The sequence below is a fragment of the Streptopelia decaocto genome, assembly GCF_964273445.1.
Source record: "Streptopelia decaocto genome assembly, chromosome: 1".
In the NCBI taxonomy this organism is placed as follows: Eukaryota; Metazoa; Chordata; class Aves; order Columbiformes; family Columbidae; genus Streptopelia; species Streptopelia decaocto.
The window spans coordinates 1,085,185-1,100,741 of NC_138663.1; the positions used below are offsets into that span (position 1 = coordinate 1,085,185).

Sequence of the window (15,557 nt, forward strand, 5' to 3'; positions counted from 1 at the left end):
TTAGGGACATGGGTTAGTGCTAGATTTAGGTTATGTTTGGATTCGATGATGTTAAGGGTCTCTTTAACCAAAATGATTCTATTCTATTCTATTCTATTCTATTCTATTCTATTCTATTCTATTCTATTCTATTCTATTCATCCTATTCTATTCATCCTATTCTATTCTATCCTATTCTATTCTATCCTATTCCAATTCTATCCTATTCCAATTCTATTCCTATCCTATCCTATCCCTATTCTATTCCTATCCCTATTCTATTCCTATCCCTATTCTATTCCTATCCCTATTCTATTCTATTCTATTCTATTCTATTCTATTCTATTCTATTCTATTCTATTCTATTCTATTCTATTCTATTCTATTCTATTCTATTCTATTCTATTCTATTCTATTCCATTCCATTCCATTCCATTCCATTCCATTCCATTCCATTCCATTCCATTCCATTCCATTTCCATTCCATTCCATTCCATTCCTATTCTGCTGGAGAGGGGAGAACCGACAGACAGGGCTGCTGCGGGGGTCTGAGGACACAGCGCTGCGCAGGGAAGGGGCGCAGACCCCCCCCACAGCATGAGACCCCCCCGGCCGCGGTGCTGCCTCCCCCCGTTCCCATTGCCAGACTCTCCACATCCACTCGCAGCCCCAGAAACAGGAGTGAAGGTGCAGAAATGAAGCATCTGCATTCCCCACGCTCACACAGGAAACCAAGAGAACTGTCTATTGTTGGACAATTTGGAAATCAGGGGTTTCTGATAAGCAGCAAACATCCACCCAGGCCAAGCAACACCCAGAACTGTCCAGGCCCAGCCAAAACCCCCCAGGTCCAAGCAACCACCCCCCTGCCAGAAAATGTGTTTCATCCAAGCGTGCAGACAGGGATCACCAAAAACCTGGAGATCCAACCTTCTCTCCGCTCTTTTCTTTATGCTTGAACCCAGCAGCTCTGGCCATCACAAGCTGTCACCCAACACTGTCCCCAGGGCAGAGTGGGCTGTTTTGTACCCCTGGGGGGGTTCAATCCCCCCCTGGGGTGCTTCATACCCTTCTAGGGTTTTTCATGCCCCCCCATGGCGTTTCCTACCTCCCAGGGTGCTGCACATCCCCCTCCAGAGATGCTCCGCTTTCCTGTGATCCAACAGCAACAACGGGTCAAATGCACAAGCTGAAAAATGGTTTTGAAGGTTTTTACACCCTTCCAAGCGCGGTGCTGACAGAACCACGCGCGAGCACCCCACAGCGGCTCCGCTGGCTCCGGCACCGCGGGCGAGGCGCTGCCAACCACGGCGCTGCCAACCACAGCTCTGCCGTTGTGCCAGCCCATGCGCTCGCTCCTTCAGCCACCGCTCACGGAGCTGTTTTGCTTCAAACAGTTTTTCTTGTAGTTTTATTTAGGAGGGTATTGGCTGCATGAAGAAAGAGGGAGGGACGTGGTGAGGAGCAGGAGAGGGGCTGTGGGGACAGGAATCGCGCGGGGAGAGCCGCGCGGGGAGAGCCGCACGTGGTTACAGCAGCTCTGCGTGGGCCCTGGTTTGTTCCTGCGCTCTCTCCGGCTTGGCTGGAAACTTCTGCAGGAGACCCCAGCGCTGCGGGGGGGAAAAGCCGCGTCACAGCGTTCCCGGGACAGCAGAGTCCGTCCTGCTGTGCCTACAACACCACGGACCCCCCCACACGGGGTATTCGCTGGGGCAGCGCGGCCTCCAGGCAGCGGCTCCTCCAGGAGGACACGGGGATCCCCGCTCAGCGTGGGCAGCGAGGCCGAAGCTGGAGGAACCCTCATCATCCTCAGCCCTTGTAGGAGCCTGGAGCAATCCCTGGGGTTTCAGAGGCACCGCTCGACTCGCTCTTTCCAAACGGGGGCTCCGGGCCGGGCTCTTCTGCACGGATCTCTCGGCTGAGCCAACACTCATATGGTTGAGAAGCATCTCAAAGCCGAGGAGCACGAGACCAAGCTCTTCCTGGAACAAACTCTCCCATTTCCAGCCAGTCACCTCCATCAGAGCCGCACGGGGGTCCCGCAGATGCTCTCAGCCCGGTCTCTGCACAGAGACAACGTTCAGGTGATGGATGGAGCGGGTGACCGCTTGGCTTTGTCACCCCTCCCGGGACCTCCAGCACACACACGGGCACGTTTTCCCTGAGGATTTGCTGAGGAGAAATTGGCACCGAGGGTCGCGGTAGCGGGAGCGCTGCCCTCGCCGCCAGCGAGGCGGGATTGGTGGGGCAGAGTCCAGGAACTCGGCCCCGGGCAGGACAAGGACGGGTGGCACAGCACAGGGAGGGAAAGGGCTCCATCCTGCTCAGCCGCTCCAGCTCTCCGTGCGCCCCGGGCACACGAATTGCCTGGGACGTTGTGCTTTACTAAGCCAACCTTTAATTAAAAACAAAGCAGGCGCACAAAACCAAAACTCAAGTGAGATTTTGCCTACGCAGCTGAGAAAGCTCTAGAGGCTTCGGCAGCAGCTCGGGCGGGAGCAGCCGGTTCCAGCGCTGCAGGCGAGCGCCCGACATCTCTGGAAGCAAAACGTCCCCGTCTGGTTTTGGGAGAGCAGTGACCACGTAAATCCCAGCACTGACGCTTCCCGATGGGCGCTGTTCCAGGAGCCCCGGCCCGCACAGCTCCGCAGAGACGCAGGGACGCTCCTGCCCGTTTTGGAGAGCTCGATGCTCACAGGACACACAATAGCTGGGAAATGAGTTTTATTTTCCTGCTGACCTTGCGCAGCCTTTGTCACAGAGAGCGTCGGCGCCTGCCTGGACCTTGGGAGCTGTTTTGCTGCACCAGAGCATGTTTTGGACACAGAAACCCACTCCACTGGCCACACAGAACCCCAAGTCCGCGTGCGAGCTGCCCTGAGCTCCAACATTGTCCCCCTGGCCACAGGGACCAGCCAGGACCTGGCCACCGAGCCCTCTGGGGCCACCTGCCGCTTTCCTCACACGTGACCCTGCAGAGCCAGGTCCTGTCCCAGGCGCTGGGAGAGATGCTGCACCCCTGGCTCTGGGCTGGGTGTCCTCGAGTGGCCCCAGCACCCAGGGGCTGGACGGGAGAACCCCAGGGACCCTGTGTCCCTTGTCTCAACCATCAGCGGGGCAGGAGGGAGATGGAAAGCAAAGGGAAGGCAACAAGTTACAGGCTCGATCGGCAAAAACACAGGCTCTGAGGGTGATACAGTGCGTTCCCCATCTCCAGCCAAGGCACAAAGACCAAAAGGAAAGTTGGGTTCCTGCCGCGGAGGAGGGGACAGTTTTCCCGTGCCAGCGTTGCGTCCCCCGCTCACAGCTGCCCGAGGACCCTTCCCACACGCTCCAGTAATATTCAAAACACACGCTCTGGTTTTAGTCTTGTAACCACTCGAACGCCTCATTCCAGCCGCCTCCCTGCCAAGCTGCGGCGTTGGGCTCCGGCAACGCGCAGGAACGCGGGCGGGAGGAACCGCAACCAAAGCAGGGCTGTTTCAGACGGTTTGGCTTTTCTCCCGCTGCCTTCACCAGTTTGCAAGGAATGAGGCAAAACCTGGAGGTCCGCGCAGCAGCCGGCCGGGCGCTCAGCATCACCCGGCGCTCACCGCAAACACCAAGAGGAACGTCAGGCTCCTCTTGCCTCCTCTGTCCCAGCAGGAACAACGTCCTGTTTCTAAAACCCACACTGCGAACGTCCAGAACTTCACCACAACTCCCAAATGCCTCGAAAACAACTGCTGAAGGGTCAGCATCCCTACCGCAGCCTCTCCTCCGCCTGCTTTCTGGCTCTCAAACGGGGTCAGAAAGCTCCGGTATCCGCTCCAACTGCTGCCCAGCGCCTGCTGGTTTGGCACTAGTGGGGAAGAAATACTCACGACATCTTTCCTCCTTCCTGGGAAACCCCGATAAGCGCAGAGAGAACCCTGCTCAGCACTGGTAACGCACCAATACACGTGGTGCCATGGGACCGGCCCCGGCGCCACCGGGAGCTACCGCATCCACTGCTGGAAATTTGGCTCTAGGTTAAAAATACAAACAAAACCTTTTGAGAAAATGCTCCAGATTTTTGGCGTTTTGGCGATGCTGGTGGTCAAGGCTCATCGTTCCTGCAGTCACAAGCCTGCCTGCTGTTTGAAGACAGAAGCGAGTTTCACCCTACGTGTGACATGACTCCTTAAAAATGGTGTTTAAAAAAGCACCAGGATCTTCAGGTTTTTTTCTTTAATCAAGTTCAAACTGGGAGCAAATTCTCACACCAGCTCCCGCTGTGATCCCACCGGAACAGTTGGCACAATCCCACTTTCAGTTAGTACCAAGAGCAGTAGTTTAAGCCCAATTTGTTGCTGGAAGGTCCCTGCTCCATCACACGGTTGTAAAGAGGTTCCACCACAAGTAAAGTGGTTGTGTTAATAACCAGAAACGTGTGACTCCGGAAAAGCAGCCGGGAATAAAACGCAGCATCTCATCTCTTCCCAGAAAGCCACCAGCTGCCGGAGGCCGACTGTTTGGCGACGGCCTGCTTCTCCTCCGGGCTGAAATGCAGGATAGTCAGTATGGCAGTCAGGGTCTGCTGGCGCCCCAGGGAGTCCGGCAGCGTCAGAAACCGGAACACGATGTTTTTGAGGTATTCCAGGTTGGCCCCCTCCCTGCTCTTATCTCTGAAGTTCTTCTCAATTTCGCTGTGAAGTGTGGAAACCTCGTCCCGGTGCTTCTCCTCCTCAACCAAGATTTTCTCCTGGAGCTGATGAACCTGCATTTCCAGCTTGTGCTTCTGTTTCCTCAGCGCCCCGATCTCCACTTCTTTGCGAGCCAGCTGCTCTGCGTACAAGAAGAAGGTGGGCTCGCTGCTGGCCGAGAGCTGAAGGGCCTGGGGGAGGATCTCTGAGGAATCGCTCCCTGGCGAGTCGCTGCTCGTGGTCCCCGACGCCAGGTAGTTTTTGGATCCTTGGAGCCCGTAGGGCAGCGTGAGGGATCTCAGCTGCTCCAGCTCTTGGTCCTTCTCCGCCAGCACGGCCAGAGCTCGGTCCCGCTGTTTGTGCATCTCCTCCTCCAGCTTCAGCGCCCGCTCCCTGTACTCCAGCTGGCACCGCTCTAATTCCTGCTTGTGAATCTGCTGCAGCCGGGACAGCTCTTTGCTCTTGGCTTCCATGTCCTGCTGGTGCCGCTTCTCCGTGTCCTCGGCGGCCAGCTGCAGCGCGACGTATTTCTCCTTCAGGTCCGCCAGCTGCTCCTGCGCTTCCTCCAGTTCTTTGGCCACGTTGCCATCTTTGGCCGACTTGTTCTTGAGAACCACTTGCGCCCTCATCTTGTACCGCTCAAACTCCTCCTTCAGCTGCTTCAGCTCCTGCTGGTAGTACAAAGCCGTGGCCTTCTCGCCGTCCCCGGTCTCACTGCCCTTGGGCAGCTCCAGCTCGCACAGCTTCTCGATGTCCAGAGCCGGCTGACTCTTCTTAGCGGCCGCCTGCAAGAGCTTCTTCAGCTTCTCCATTTTATCCCTTAGAACATTCACGTCGAGGTTGGTTTCTTCGAGGTGAACATCGGCGGGGGCTCGGCTGGAGGCGGCAATGGCCAGGGTTTTGTTCTCCAGGTCCAGCTGGACGATGCGCTCCTTGAGCTTCTGAATCACCGCCTGGTCCTTCTGCTTGGCTTTCTCGTAGGTGCCCAGGAGCTCGGACACCTGGGACACCTGTCCCTCCAGGTCAGCCACGCGCCGCTCCTCGTTCTGGGCATGCTGGCGGAGCTGCTCCTCTGCCTGCGCCGTCTGCGGACAGACACACGGACAGGGTTAGACCAGTGCTCTAGGGCTTTGCTCCACTCTGCCCAACTCCAGGCAAGGCAGGGCCAGCCCGTCCCCCAAATCAGCCACCACCCCCAAAAGGGTTTTTGCTGCTGCTCCCGGCGTTACCTGCTGCTCCCGGCGTTACCTGCGGCGCTGCAGGAATCACCAAACTCACAATCTGCCACAGGGTTTCTTCAAAACGTGTGTGTGCTCTAGAGCCTTCATCCTTCTAACAGCAATCTACCTAAATGCTACGCCTTGTTGCACTGATTTTAATAGAATTCAGTGGTTTCTGAGTAGCTACAGCAAACAGCTGGTGTTCAGAGTTTCTACGGCTATTGAGAACCAACTGACTAATAACTACTAATAACTCTGGACAATGGCAGGGGTCTCACCAGCCTCAGGGGCAACAATGTCTCCCTCATGTCCAAGCCTGAATCCCCCTCCTTCACTTTCAAACCATCAGCCCTTGTCCTGTTGCAACAGGCCCTGAGATTGTCTTAAAAAGTCACTATTTTGTAAAGAATAATCTTTCGGGTTGTTTCTGTTTACTCTTGTCATACCTAGTTTATATTTGCAGGTTGGTTTTGCTTTTGTTTTTCTTTTTTAATCCAAATGTGAGGGCTAAAAAAAACATATATTGAGAACTGAAACCTGACAATCACCATCGTGAACTAAACCACCCGAGTCAGGTCTGCATCACCTGTCAGAGCAGGATAGGAAAGCTCCATGAACTCCGCTTCATGTGTTGTAACAGCAGAGATGCTTAACAGAGAACAGGCTGCCTGAGCTCATTGAATTATTGGGTACACTGCTTGTTGGAGAACTTGGCTAGAAACTGCTTATATAGAATTTGCTGAGAATTTGTTCAACTTCTGCAGGTTGGGAACCTTTGAACTTTCTGCTTTGTTAAGGAAAAAAAAGCCTCAGAGTCTTGAATCTGGAAGGTGAGGGAGCTGCGTCCCCAGAGATGAGCAACGGGACGGAACGCGGCTGTTTTGGCTCTTACCAACAACTTATATTCTCCAGCTGCAGGTGCAAAGTAGCAGCTGGAGGTCAGAATTGTAACTGTCAGCCTACCTGATGAAATGAAGAGACTAATGAAGAACGGGGAGACCCCAAACTGTCATTTTGCAGCTGGCCCGGAGTGACGCACAGTGTGGGGCTGGGACTGGGGGGAACTGGCCAAGGGCTTTTCTGCAGAGGGTCCCTCTCCAGGAGGCACCAGCTCGAGCTGCTCTGCGCTGCACCTTGCAAATAAACCAATGACTTTAGAACAATTCCTGCAATCCACGCCTGAGTCTTTGCTATAGGAAACCTACGGAAAAGGCACTTCTCTAACAGAACAATTCCCACAAAAGACGCAAATCACACTAAACCAGCCTGATGATTCAGATTAGAGAGAAGGAAACTTGTTTTGGAGCGCACGGAGGTGAGAGGATCACAGGCTGGGGGGCTCCAGGTGCCAATTCCGTTACTGGTGCTGACCCCCGAGCACGACCCGCAGAGCTGCGCAGGGTCCTCCTTTCCACCACAGCCCTTTCCAGCGCTTCGCTCCCCCTGCACACACGCATTAGAGCTTTTCTCCTCTATTTATCTTCTTCTTTCTCTAGTGCACTCTGAGCTTCCCTGGAGAAGGTTGGTTAGAAGAGATTTCCTTTCTATGAGCTCCTGTAATTGCACCTTGTACGGCACTGACACACTTAATGGCCTCAAGTTGCACCAGGAAAGGTTCAGATTAGATATTAGGAACAATTTCTTCCCCAAAGGGCTGTGGGGCATTGGAACAGGCTGCCCAGGGCAGTGCTGGAGTCACCATCCCTGGAGGGCTGGACAGACGGACATGAGGTTCTCAGGACATGGAGCAGGGACAGGGCTGGGTTAACGGGCTTATTTTTGGGGTAGGTCTTATTTTGGGGGAAATAGGGTTTAAATCCTTTCAGTTTTAGGTCAGTCTGCTCATATAACAAAGAGTGACTTGCAAAACACCAAATCACAAACTACAGACACTGTTGCCCTTGCAGCTTTAGACATTTTGAAGCCCCACAATTACTTGAGTCTTGCTTTAACACAGAACTCAAGACTGTTGGGTAAAGTGTCCTTTAGCTGAACGTTGCTCATTATATGCTAAAAGGATTATGTAATGGAATATGCAAATGTGTAAGAATTGGCTCTTTAGGGTGTGAACGTAGTGATAAGATTTTATATAGAATGCCTTTTACTTTTCTTGCTGGCGTGCTGGCTTTACTCCAGCATCCAGATTTGCACAGCTCTGTAAACAAGTATCTCGTCTCTGCGCTAATTTGGCTCATTTGCATGCAGACTGAGTAAAGAACCACAGAATGTCCTGAGCTGAAAGGACCCGCAGGGATCAGAGTCCAGCTCCTGTCCCTGCACAGGACACCCCACAGGTCACCCCGTGTGTCTGGGGACGGTGTCCGGTCTCTTCTTGAACACTGTCAGGTTGGGCCGTGACCCCTCCCTGGGAGCCTGTTCAGTGTCCAGCACCTCTGGGGAAGAACCTTTTCCCCATGTCCCACTGACCCTCCCCAGCACATCTCCTGCCATTCCCCAGGGTTGCGACGTTGGTCGCTGAAGAGAAGAGTTTGGTGCCTGCCCCTCCTTCTCCCCTGGTTTTGAACAGAACCCTGGTTTTGGGACAACAGTATCACAATCTGCACTCCTCCCACCTCAAACCCTGCTCCAACCACTCCCGATCCATCCCGGGGGCCAGCGGGGCAATTATTTACCTTCCTCATCTCCTGCAGCAGCTGTGCTTGGAAGTGGTTCTTCAGGCTGCTCATCTCCTCCTGCAGACCCTGTATCCGCGGGTCTGGCTTCTCGTTCTGCTCCTGAACAGCTTGCAGCTCTCTCTTCAGGTCCTCCACCTCCTGGCTCAGCTGCCTGATCTGCAGCTCGTAGCCCTCAGCGCGATCGGCCACGGACGCCCTCCCGGCCAAGGCCTCCCGGGTCTCCTCCAGCTTCAGCTCCGTGTCCTGGCGCAACGTCCTCTCGTTCTGCAGCAGCTTCTGGAGCTCACGCAGCATCACGGCATGGTCGCCCTGCTCCTGGGCTCGGTCGTGCTGCTGTGTGATCAGACGGGCTTTGGTCTCGGCCAGTTGTTCCTGGATGGACTTCAGCTCCGTCTCCAACTTCTCGGTCTCGTTTTCTGCTTTTTTGATGGTGTCGTCCAGGTCCTGCTTCATCTTCTTCTTGTCAGCTTGGTAGGAGGCTTCCATGCGGGACTTCTCCTGCGTGACCGTGGCCAGGGCGCTGGTCAGGGTGGCCAGCTGGGTCTTCAGCTGGAACACTCTTCTATCAGCCTCACCGGCAGCAGGCGGCATGTCCCCGCTGCTCGTGCTGACGCCGCTCTCCGAGCCGCTTGTCTCTTCTGATTTAAGAGAGGAACCGGCAGCCGCAGGTTTGTCATCCTCAGGCCCCGGTTCACCCTTCGTACTGGCCAGACTGGCAGCGGTGTCCGCGCTGGTGGCCGTCCCCGCGCTGTCCTCGCTGTGAACCGAGCTCTGGTCGTCAGCAGAATCGGCAAAGGAAGAGCCGGAGCTGGTCCCGGACACAGGCTGAGCGCCGCTCAAGCCGATATCTGCCTCGTGAGACACGGACAACACCTTCAAACTGGCTTCCAAGGCTTCCTTCTCCTTGAGGAGGCTCTTGTAGGCTCTGACGACATCCTTCAGCCTCATCTGGTACTGAAGAAGCTGCTTCTTCTGCGATTCAATCGTCTCTAGAAGATCTTTTTTACTCGGCCCGCCTCCAAAGTTCATGCCAAACTTCTCCATGATTCATGCGATCTGAAAAGAGAACAAAACAGCACAAAGGCTAAAGGAGCAGCAAAGACACATTTGTGATCAGCAGGAGGATGCAGTTAAGCAGGAGCAACATCCTGACCCCCCAGGACACCACAAGGTGTCCCTCACCACGCACTTTGCCCAGCAAAGCACCCGCACACCCCAGTGATCCCTCAAGCTTCTCAAACACAGAAAAAGCTTTAACGCCTTGCATGGGGCGATATCTGCCCTGCAAGCGCTCCCTGTCGGGTCGGTCTGGGGGGGCTACATCTATAAATGACTCAGTTTTTACCGTTCAGGAGGAACGGTCACTCGGGCTGTCCCTTGGCAGCGCAGCCGCCTCTGAAGGTCACTCCAGTGCTGGCGGCTCCGGGTGGGGGGCCCAGCTCTGGGTGGGGGGCCCACAGCACAAGACCATGGCGGGGGGGGGTTGCTCTGCTGCAGAGGACCCCCACACAGGGAGGGGGTGTCGGAGGCCGGGGCAGTCACGGGAGGGGAGGGTGGGTGGGTGGGACGGGGACACGGTGGGGCGGGGGTGACAAGCTGTGGGGGAGCGGGGTGGAGGGGCGGCCATGGGGCGGGGGGCGCAGCGGGGTCCCGTGGGGGCAGAGGAGGCTCTTGGGCAGCGGTGGAGAAGCCAGTGGGGCAGGGAGGGCCCATGGGGCTGGGGAAGCCGTGGAGCGGGGCCTGCGGGGCAGCAAGGGCTTTTGGGCAGCGGTGGAGAGGCCGGTGGGGCGGGGAAGGCGGCGGCGCAGGGGGCTTGTGGGGCCCTGTGGGGCAGGGGGGGCCGAAGAGGCTGCAGGGCGGGGGCAGTGGAGGCGGCGGAAGGACCGGCGGGGCGGCGCAGGCCGCGGGGCGGTGGCGGAGGGGCCGGTGGGGCAGCGGGGCCGGGGCGGGGGATCCCGAAGGGGTCTCCATGGCAACCGCCCCTTCACCCCGGGCCTTACCTCCGGCCGGCGTCCGGTGCGCATGCGCACAGCGCCACTTCCGCCCGCTGCCGACGCGCACTGCGCATGCGCCTCCGCGGGGCACGGACGGGGCGGCAGCGGAGCGGTCAACGGGGCGGGGGCAGGCGGCACAGAGAGGGCGGGGCTCCGCAAGAGGGCGGGGCGATGCGGGATCCCCGCTCCGCGCAGCGCCCCGGGGGGCGGGGCCTGGCAGCCGCGGGGGCGGGAGGGGGCGGGGTCTGGCAGCCGCGGGGGCGGGGCCCGGTGCGCGGGGGCGGGGCCTGCGGAGCGCGGAGGCAGCGGGTGGCAGCGGGGCCGTCCCGTCCCGTCCCGTCCCGTCTTGTCCCGACCCTCCGCCGCCGTCATGGGCCTCACGGTCTCCGCCATCTTCTCCCGCATCTTCGGCAAGAAGCAGATGCGGATCCTGATGGGTGAGCGCGGGGGCGGCGGAGCAGGGCTGGGGGATGGGGATGAGGATGGGGATGGGGATGGGGATGGGGATGGGGATGGGGATGGGGATGGGGATGGGGATGGGGATGGGGATGGGGATGGGGATGGGGATGGGGATGGGGATGGGGACGGGGCCGGGCCACGTACCGGTACCGGCGCCGGTGACACCATCTCATCGTTGCAGTGGGGCTGGATGCTGCTGGCAAGACCACCATCCTCTACAAGCTGAAGCTGGGTGAGATTGTCACCACCATCCCCACCATTGGTGAGTGCCTTGAGATCGGGCAGGGCCCCCACCAGGTACCAGGTACCAGGCAGGGTCCCCCAGTTTGGCATTGGGTACCGGGCAGGGTCCCCCGCCCTGCCTGTGACAGCTGGCACCAGGCGAGGTCCCCCTGTCACATCCTGCAGGCCGTGCCACCCACCCAGGTACTGCTTTCCTGTGGGTCCCCCTGAGCCAAGCCCTGATGCTCCCCAATCAGCTGGGGGCTGTGTGGGGTGAGATGTGCCCCGTGACACCCTGGTACCCCGTCCCCCCAGCTGTCACCCTCCCGTGATGCTGTGCCTGTCTGGCTGCTGTCCCCGGCATGGCTGTCAGCACAGAGCAGCGGCATCGACCCGCGTGGCACGGCGGGTGCGAACCCCCGTGTGCTGCCCCGTGTCCTGCCGGGTCCTGGGTGCAAAACTGCAGAGGGTGCTCAGCACCATCTCCCGTAGCTGGGGGTGGGCTGTGAATGGGCTGAGCCACTGGGTCAGGGAGGCTGGTCACCCGTGGTGTAGAATTAGATTTAGATTGCGTCTTGGGAACAATTTCTTCCCCAAAGGGCTGTGGGGCATTGGAACAGGCTGCCCAGGGCAGTGCTGGAGTCACCATCCCTGGAGGGCTGGACAGACGGACATGAGGTTCTCAGGACATGGGGCAGGGACAGGGCTGGGTTATGGTTGAACTCCATGATCTCAAGGGTCTTTTCCAACCAACATGATTCTGTGATTCCTGCCTCCCCGCAGGGTTCAACGTGGAGACAGTGGAGTACAAGAACATCTGCTTCACCGTCTGGGACGTGGGCGGCCAGGACAAAATCCGGCCTCTCTGGAGACACTACTTCCAAAACACGCAGGTATGGGGCACACGGCCGGGGGGGCGTGGGCAGGGCAGGGTGACCCCCCAGCTGCAGCAGTGTCTGGAGGTCCCCAGGGCTTGTGGCCTGAACGGGGCTGTGGGTGACAGCAGGGAGCGTGTCCTGGTCTCCGGGGTGCACCCATTGGGATGCCATGTGGCTGTTTGCTCTGGCTCTGTGGAGGGTGCATGGGGGCGCTTGGGGGGCATTTGGGCCGCTCCCCCCTTTGGTTTGGGGGTACCTGCAGCCCGCCTGGATGTCCCCCTCTCCTCCACGCAAGCTGCCCGGTTCTCCCGCAGGGTCTCATCTTCGTGGTGGACAGCAACGACCGCGAGCGGGTGCAGGAGTCTGCCGAGGAGCTGCAGAAGATGGTGGGTGCTGGGGTGGTGGGTCTGGTGGGGAGGGGGGTGTCCCCCAGCCCTCTGCCTGCAACGTGGAGCCAGGGGCATCCATCTGGGTACGGGCTTGGGGAGCCGAGAGTAATCCACTGGCAGGAGAGGCTGGACCCGCAGGGACCAGGAGCGATTGCAAGGGGTCAAAGAAATGGCTGAGAAAATGCGGGTTTAGGTTTTACTTAGTCAGGGCTTTGCTAGCCAAGCGCCCAGGGCACATGCAGAGTGTCCAGAAATGATGTCCAAAAGCCAGCCTGTGAGGTGGGGGGTGTTTGCTCCTTTTGTGGCTGCCTGGGGGGGCAGAGCATCCCTGGGGAGCGATGTGGCACTGAGCGGGGACAAGGCACGGGCAGGTGCCCACTGCCTGCTAGTTGTTGTTTGGAGAGCATGCTGCCCGCTCTCTTGTGCTGTCCCCATGGCGGTCCCCGTGTCCCTGGTGCCCCTCTCTCCAATGTATCCCCTCTGTGAAGCACATCCCGGTGCCACCAGGACCTCTGGGCAGCGATGGGGACGGCAGGGCAGCGATGGGGCTGGCAGGGCAGCGATGGGGCTGGCAGGGCAGCGATGGGGACGGCAGGGCAGCGATGGGGCTGGCAGGGCAGCGATGGGGCTGGCAGGGCAGCGATGGGGACGGCAGGGCAGCGATGGGGCTGGCAGGGCAGCGATGGGGCTGGCAGGGCAGCGATGGGGCTGGCAGGGCAGCGATGGGGACGGCAGGGCAGTGATGGGGATGTCAGGGCAGTGATGGGGACGGCAGGGCAGCGATGGGGCTGGCAGAGCAGGATGGGGACGGCAGGGCAGTGATGGGGCTGGCAGGGGAGTGATGGGGACGGCAGGGCAGCGATGGGGACGGCAGGGCAGCGATGGGGACGGCAGGGCAGTGATGGGGCTGGCAGGGCAGCGATGGGGACGGCAGGGCAGCGATGGGGACGGCAGGGCAGTGATGGGGCTGGCAGGGCAGCGATGGGGACGGCAGGGCAGCGATGGGGCTGGCAGGGCAGCGATGGGGCTGGCAGGGCAGCGATGGGGCTGGCAGGGCAGCGATGGGGACGGCAGGGCAGCGATGGGGCTGGCAGGGCAGCGATGGGGCTGGCAGGGCAGCGATGGGGACGGCAGGGCAGTGATGGGGACGGCAGTGCAGCGATGGGGACGGCAGGGCAGCGATGGGGCTGGCAGGGCAGCGATGGGGCTGGCAGGGCAGTGTTGGGGATGTCAGGGCAGCGATGGGGACGGCAGAGCAGCCGAGATACCGGAGGGCAGCAGAACTGCTCTTTGCAGTCGTGTGTGTCCATACAATGTGTGTTTGTGTGCTTATACACACCTATCTCCAACATAAAGGAATTCTGGAGATCTTATGATATGGAACACATGCAACTTTTGCACAGATCTATGTTGTATTATTCAGGGGAGTATAGTAGTAATAGTATTTGTTTAAATCCAACCAACTTAAGGAAACCATGACAAGTATGTGCATAACTGTGGGAAAAAAACAACAGAGCTTCAAAATGCCCAACGATGAGCAGAACATTAAAAATATAGACTCACAGATGGTTTGTGTTGAAGGGACCATCCCAGCCCCCCAGTCCCCCTGCCATGGGCAGGGACATCTGCACCAGCTCAGGGTGCTCAGACCCCGTCCAGCCTGGCCTGGGATGTCTCAGGGATGGTTCAGCCACCCCCTCTCTGGGAACCTGGGCCAGGCTCTCACCACCCTCAGGGCCAATAAATTCTTCCTCCAACAATCCTTCCTGGATCTCCCTCCTTTAGTTTCAAACCATCACCCCTTGTCCTGTTGCAACAAGCCCCGAGATTGTCTTAAAAAGTCATTCTTTTGTAAAGGTTAAGCTTTTGGGTTGTTTCTGTTCGCCCTTTTAATATCTAGTTTATATTTTCAAGTTGTTGGGTGTTTTTTTAATCCGAATGTGAGGGCTAAGGAAAAAGTGTCTTGCGAACTGCAACCTGCTGCTCCGCAGTATTGAAGCTCCCGTCCCCGCTCTCTCGGCAGCTGCAGGAGGACGAGCTGCGCGACGCCGTCCTGCTGGTGTTCGCCAACAAGCAGGACATGCCCAACGCCATGGCGGTGAGCGAGCTGACCGACAAGCTGGGGCTGCAGGCGCTGCGCAGCCGCACCGTGAGTGCCGGGGGACGTCCCCATCCCCGTCCCCATCCCCGTCCCCGTGGGGTCGCTCCTGGGGGGCACGGGGCTGCAGGACCCGATGCCTTTTCCTCCGTCTCTTTGGCAGTGGTACGTGCAGGCGACGTGCGCGACGCAGGGCACGGGGCTGTACGACGGGCTGGACTGGCTGTCGCACGAGCTCTCCAAGCGCTAGCAGAGCCGGATGAGCGGGGACATCTCTTCCAACTGCTGTTTCGTTTTCTTTGGTTTATTATGGGGGGGGGTTGTTTTTTTCCATTCTCCCCAGCGTGGCCTCGTCTCTGTGTGTTTATCTGGTAGGACGTGAGCTCAAGGACTCTGCGAGCAGCTCCGTTGCAAGCAGCTCCGTTTTGAGCGTCCTGCCTTCGCTGCGTGCCGGCCGCCCTCCCCACCTGCATGTGCCGTCTGCCAGAGCTTGCAGGGACCTGCCGGGGTGGCATGTCCCCAAGTGTCCCTGCTCCTCGCCCGGAGCAGCGACGGGGGCTGAGCGGGGCCGGGAGGCAGCGGGATGGGAAGGATCGTCCTTTTTATCCTTCGATCGACTCGATAGCTCTCTTTCTCTCGGGGTCGGGAGCTGCGTAACGTGCTGTTGTATATCGAGTTATTAAACGCCACCACTTTGTACCCTGTGCCCGGCGTTGCTGCCTGCGGGTGCCACCGAGAGCCCCCACGCCCCACCCTGCATCTTCCACCAGCGTCACGGGGATTTGCACCTGAATAAAACCCCCGTGAGCTGTGCGCGAGCACAGGCGCTGGGCAGAGGCGCCGAGGTGCGTTTGTGAGCTCGTGTCCTCGTCCCCGGGTGCCAGGAGGCGTCTGAGCTGGTTGATCCCCACCCTGGGGCGCTGTCAGGGTGGGTGCTGGGGCCGCACTGGGGAAAGCCCTGCGGGGTCGGCTCAGGCTGCGTGCTGCAGCAGCGCTAATTGGGTTGTTAATTAGTGGC

The 15,557-nt window shown here is 58.6% G+C and overlaps 2 protein-coding genes across 2 annotated transcripts; one reads left to right on the plus strand and one right to left on the minus strand.

The window, feature by feature from the left end:
- Positions 1-1,324: 1,324 nt before the first annotated feature.
- GCC1 (GRIP and coiled-coil domain containing 1) lies at positions 1,325-10,515 on the minus strand. The gene is made up of 3 exons (XM_082071360.1): positions 10,500-10,515; positions 8,497-9,555; positions 1,325-5,728 (listed from the first exon to the last, which is right to left on the minus strand). The coding sequence occupies exons 2-3, from the start codon at positions 9,541-9,543 to the stop codon at positions 4,430-4,432; spliced, it is 2,346 nt and encodes a 781-aa protein (XP_081927486.1). The 5' UTR covers positions 9,544-9,555; positions 10,500-10,515; the 3' UTR covers positions 1,325-4,429.
- Positions 10,516-10,777: 262 nt separating this feature from the next.
- On the plus strand, positions 10,778-15,243 carry ARF5 (ARF GTPase 5). Its single transcript, XM_082065673.1, has 6 exons — positions 10,778-10,930; positions 11,134-11,214; positions 11,958-12,067; positions 12,367-12,438; positions 14,465-14,590; positions 14,703-15,243. Exons 1-6 carry the CDS (start codon positions 10,864-10,866, stop codon positions 14,787-14,789), a joined length of 543 nt encoding a protein of 180 aa, XP_081921799.1. The 5' UTR covers positions 10,778-10,863; the 3' UTR covers positions 14,790-15,243.
- Positions 15,244-15,557: the final 314 nt, after the last annotated feature.

Bases quoted from the DNA above. Each gene is read 5' to 3' on its own strand.
- GCC1 (XM_082071360.1), bottom strand. From the start codon at position 9,543: ATGGAGAAGTTTGGCATGAACTTTGGAGGCGGGCCGAGTAAAAAAGAT. The intron at 5,729-8,496 runs GTAAATAATTGC...GTCTGTCCGCAG, and splicing joins TGCTGCAGGAGATGAGGAAG to ACGGCGCAGGCAGAGGAGCA.
- ARF5 (XM_082065673.1), top strand. From the start codon at position 10,864: ATGGGCCTCACGGTCTCCGCCATCTTCTCCCGCATCTTCGGCAAGAAG. The intron at 12,068-12,366 runs GTATGGGGCACA...GTTCTCCCGCAG, and splicing joins ACTACTTCCAAAACACGCAG to GGTCTCATCTTCGTGGTGGA. The intron at 14,591-14,702 runs GTGAGTGCCGGG...TCTCTTTGGCAG, and splicing joins AGGCGCTGCGCAGCCGCACC to TGGTACGTGCAGGCGACGTG.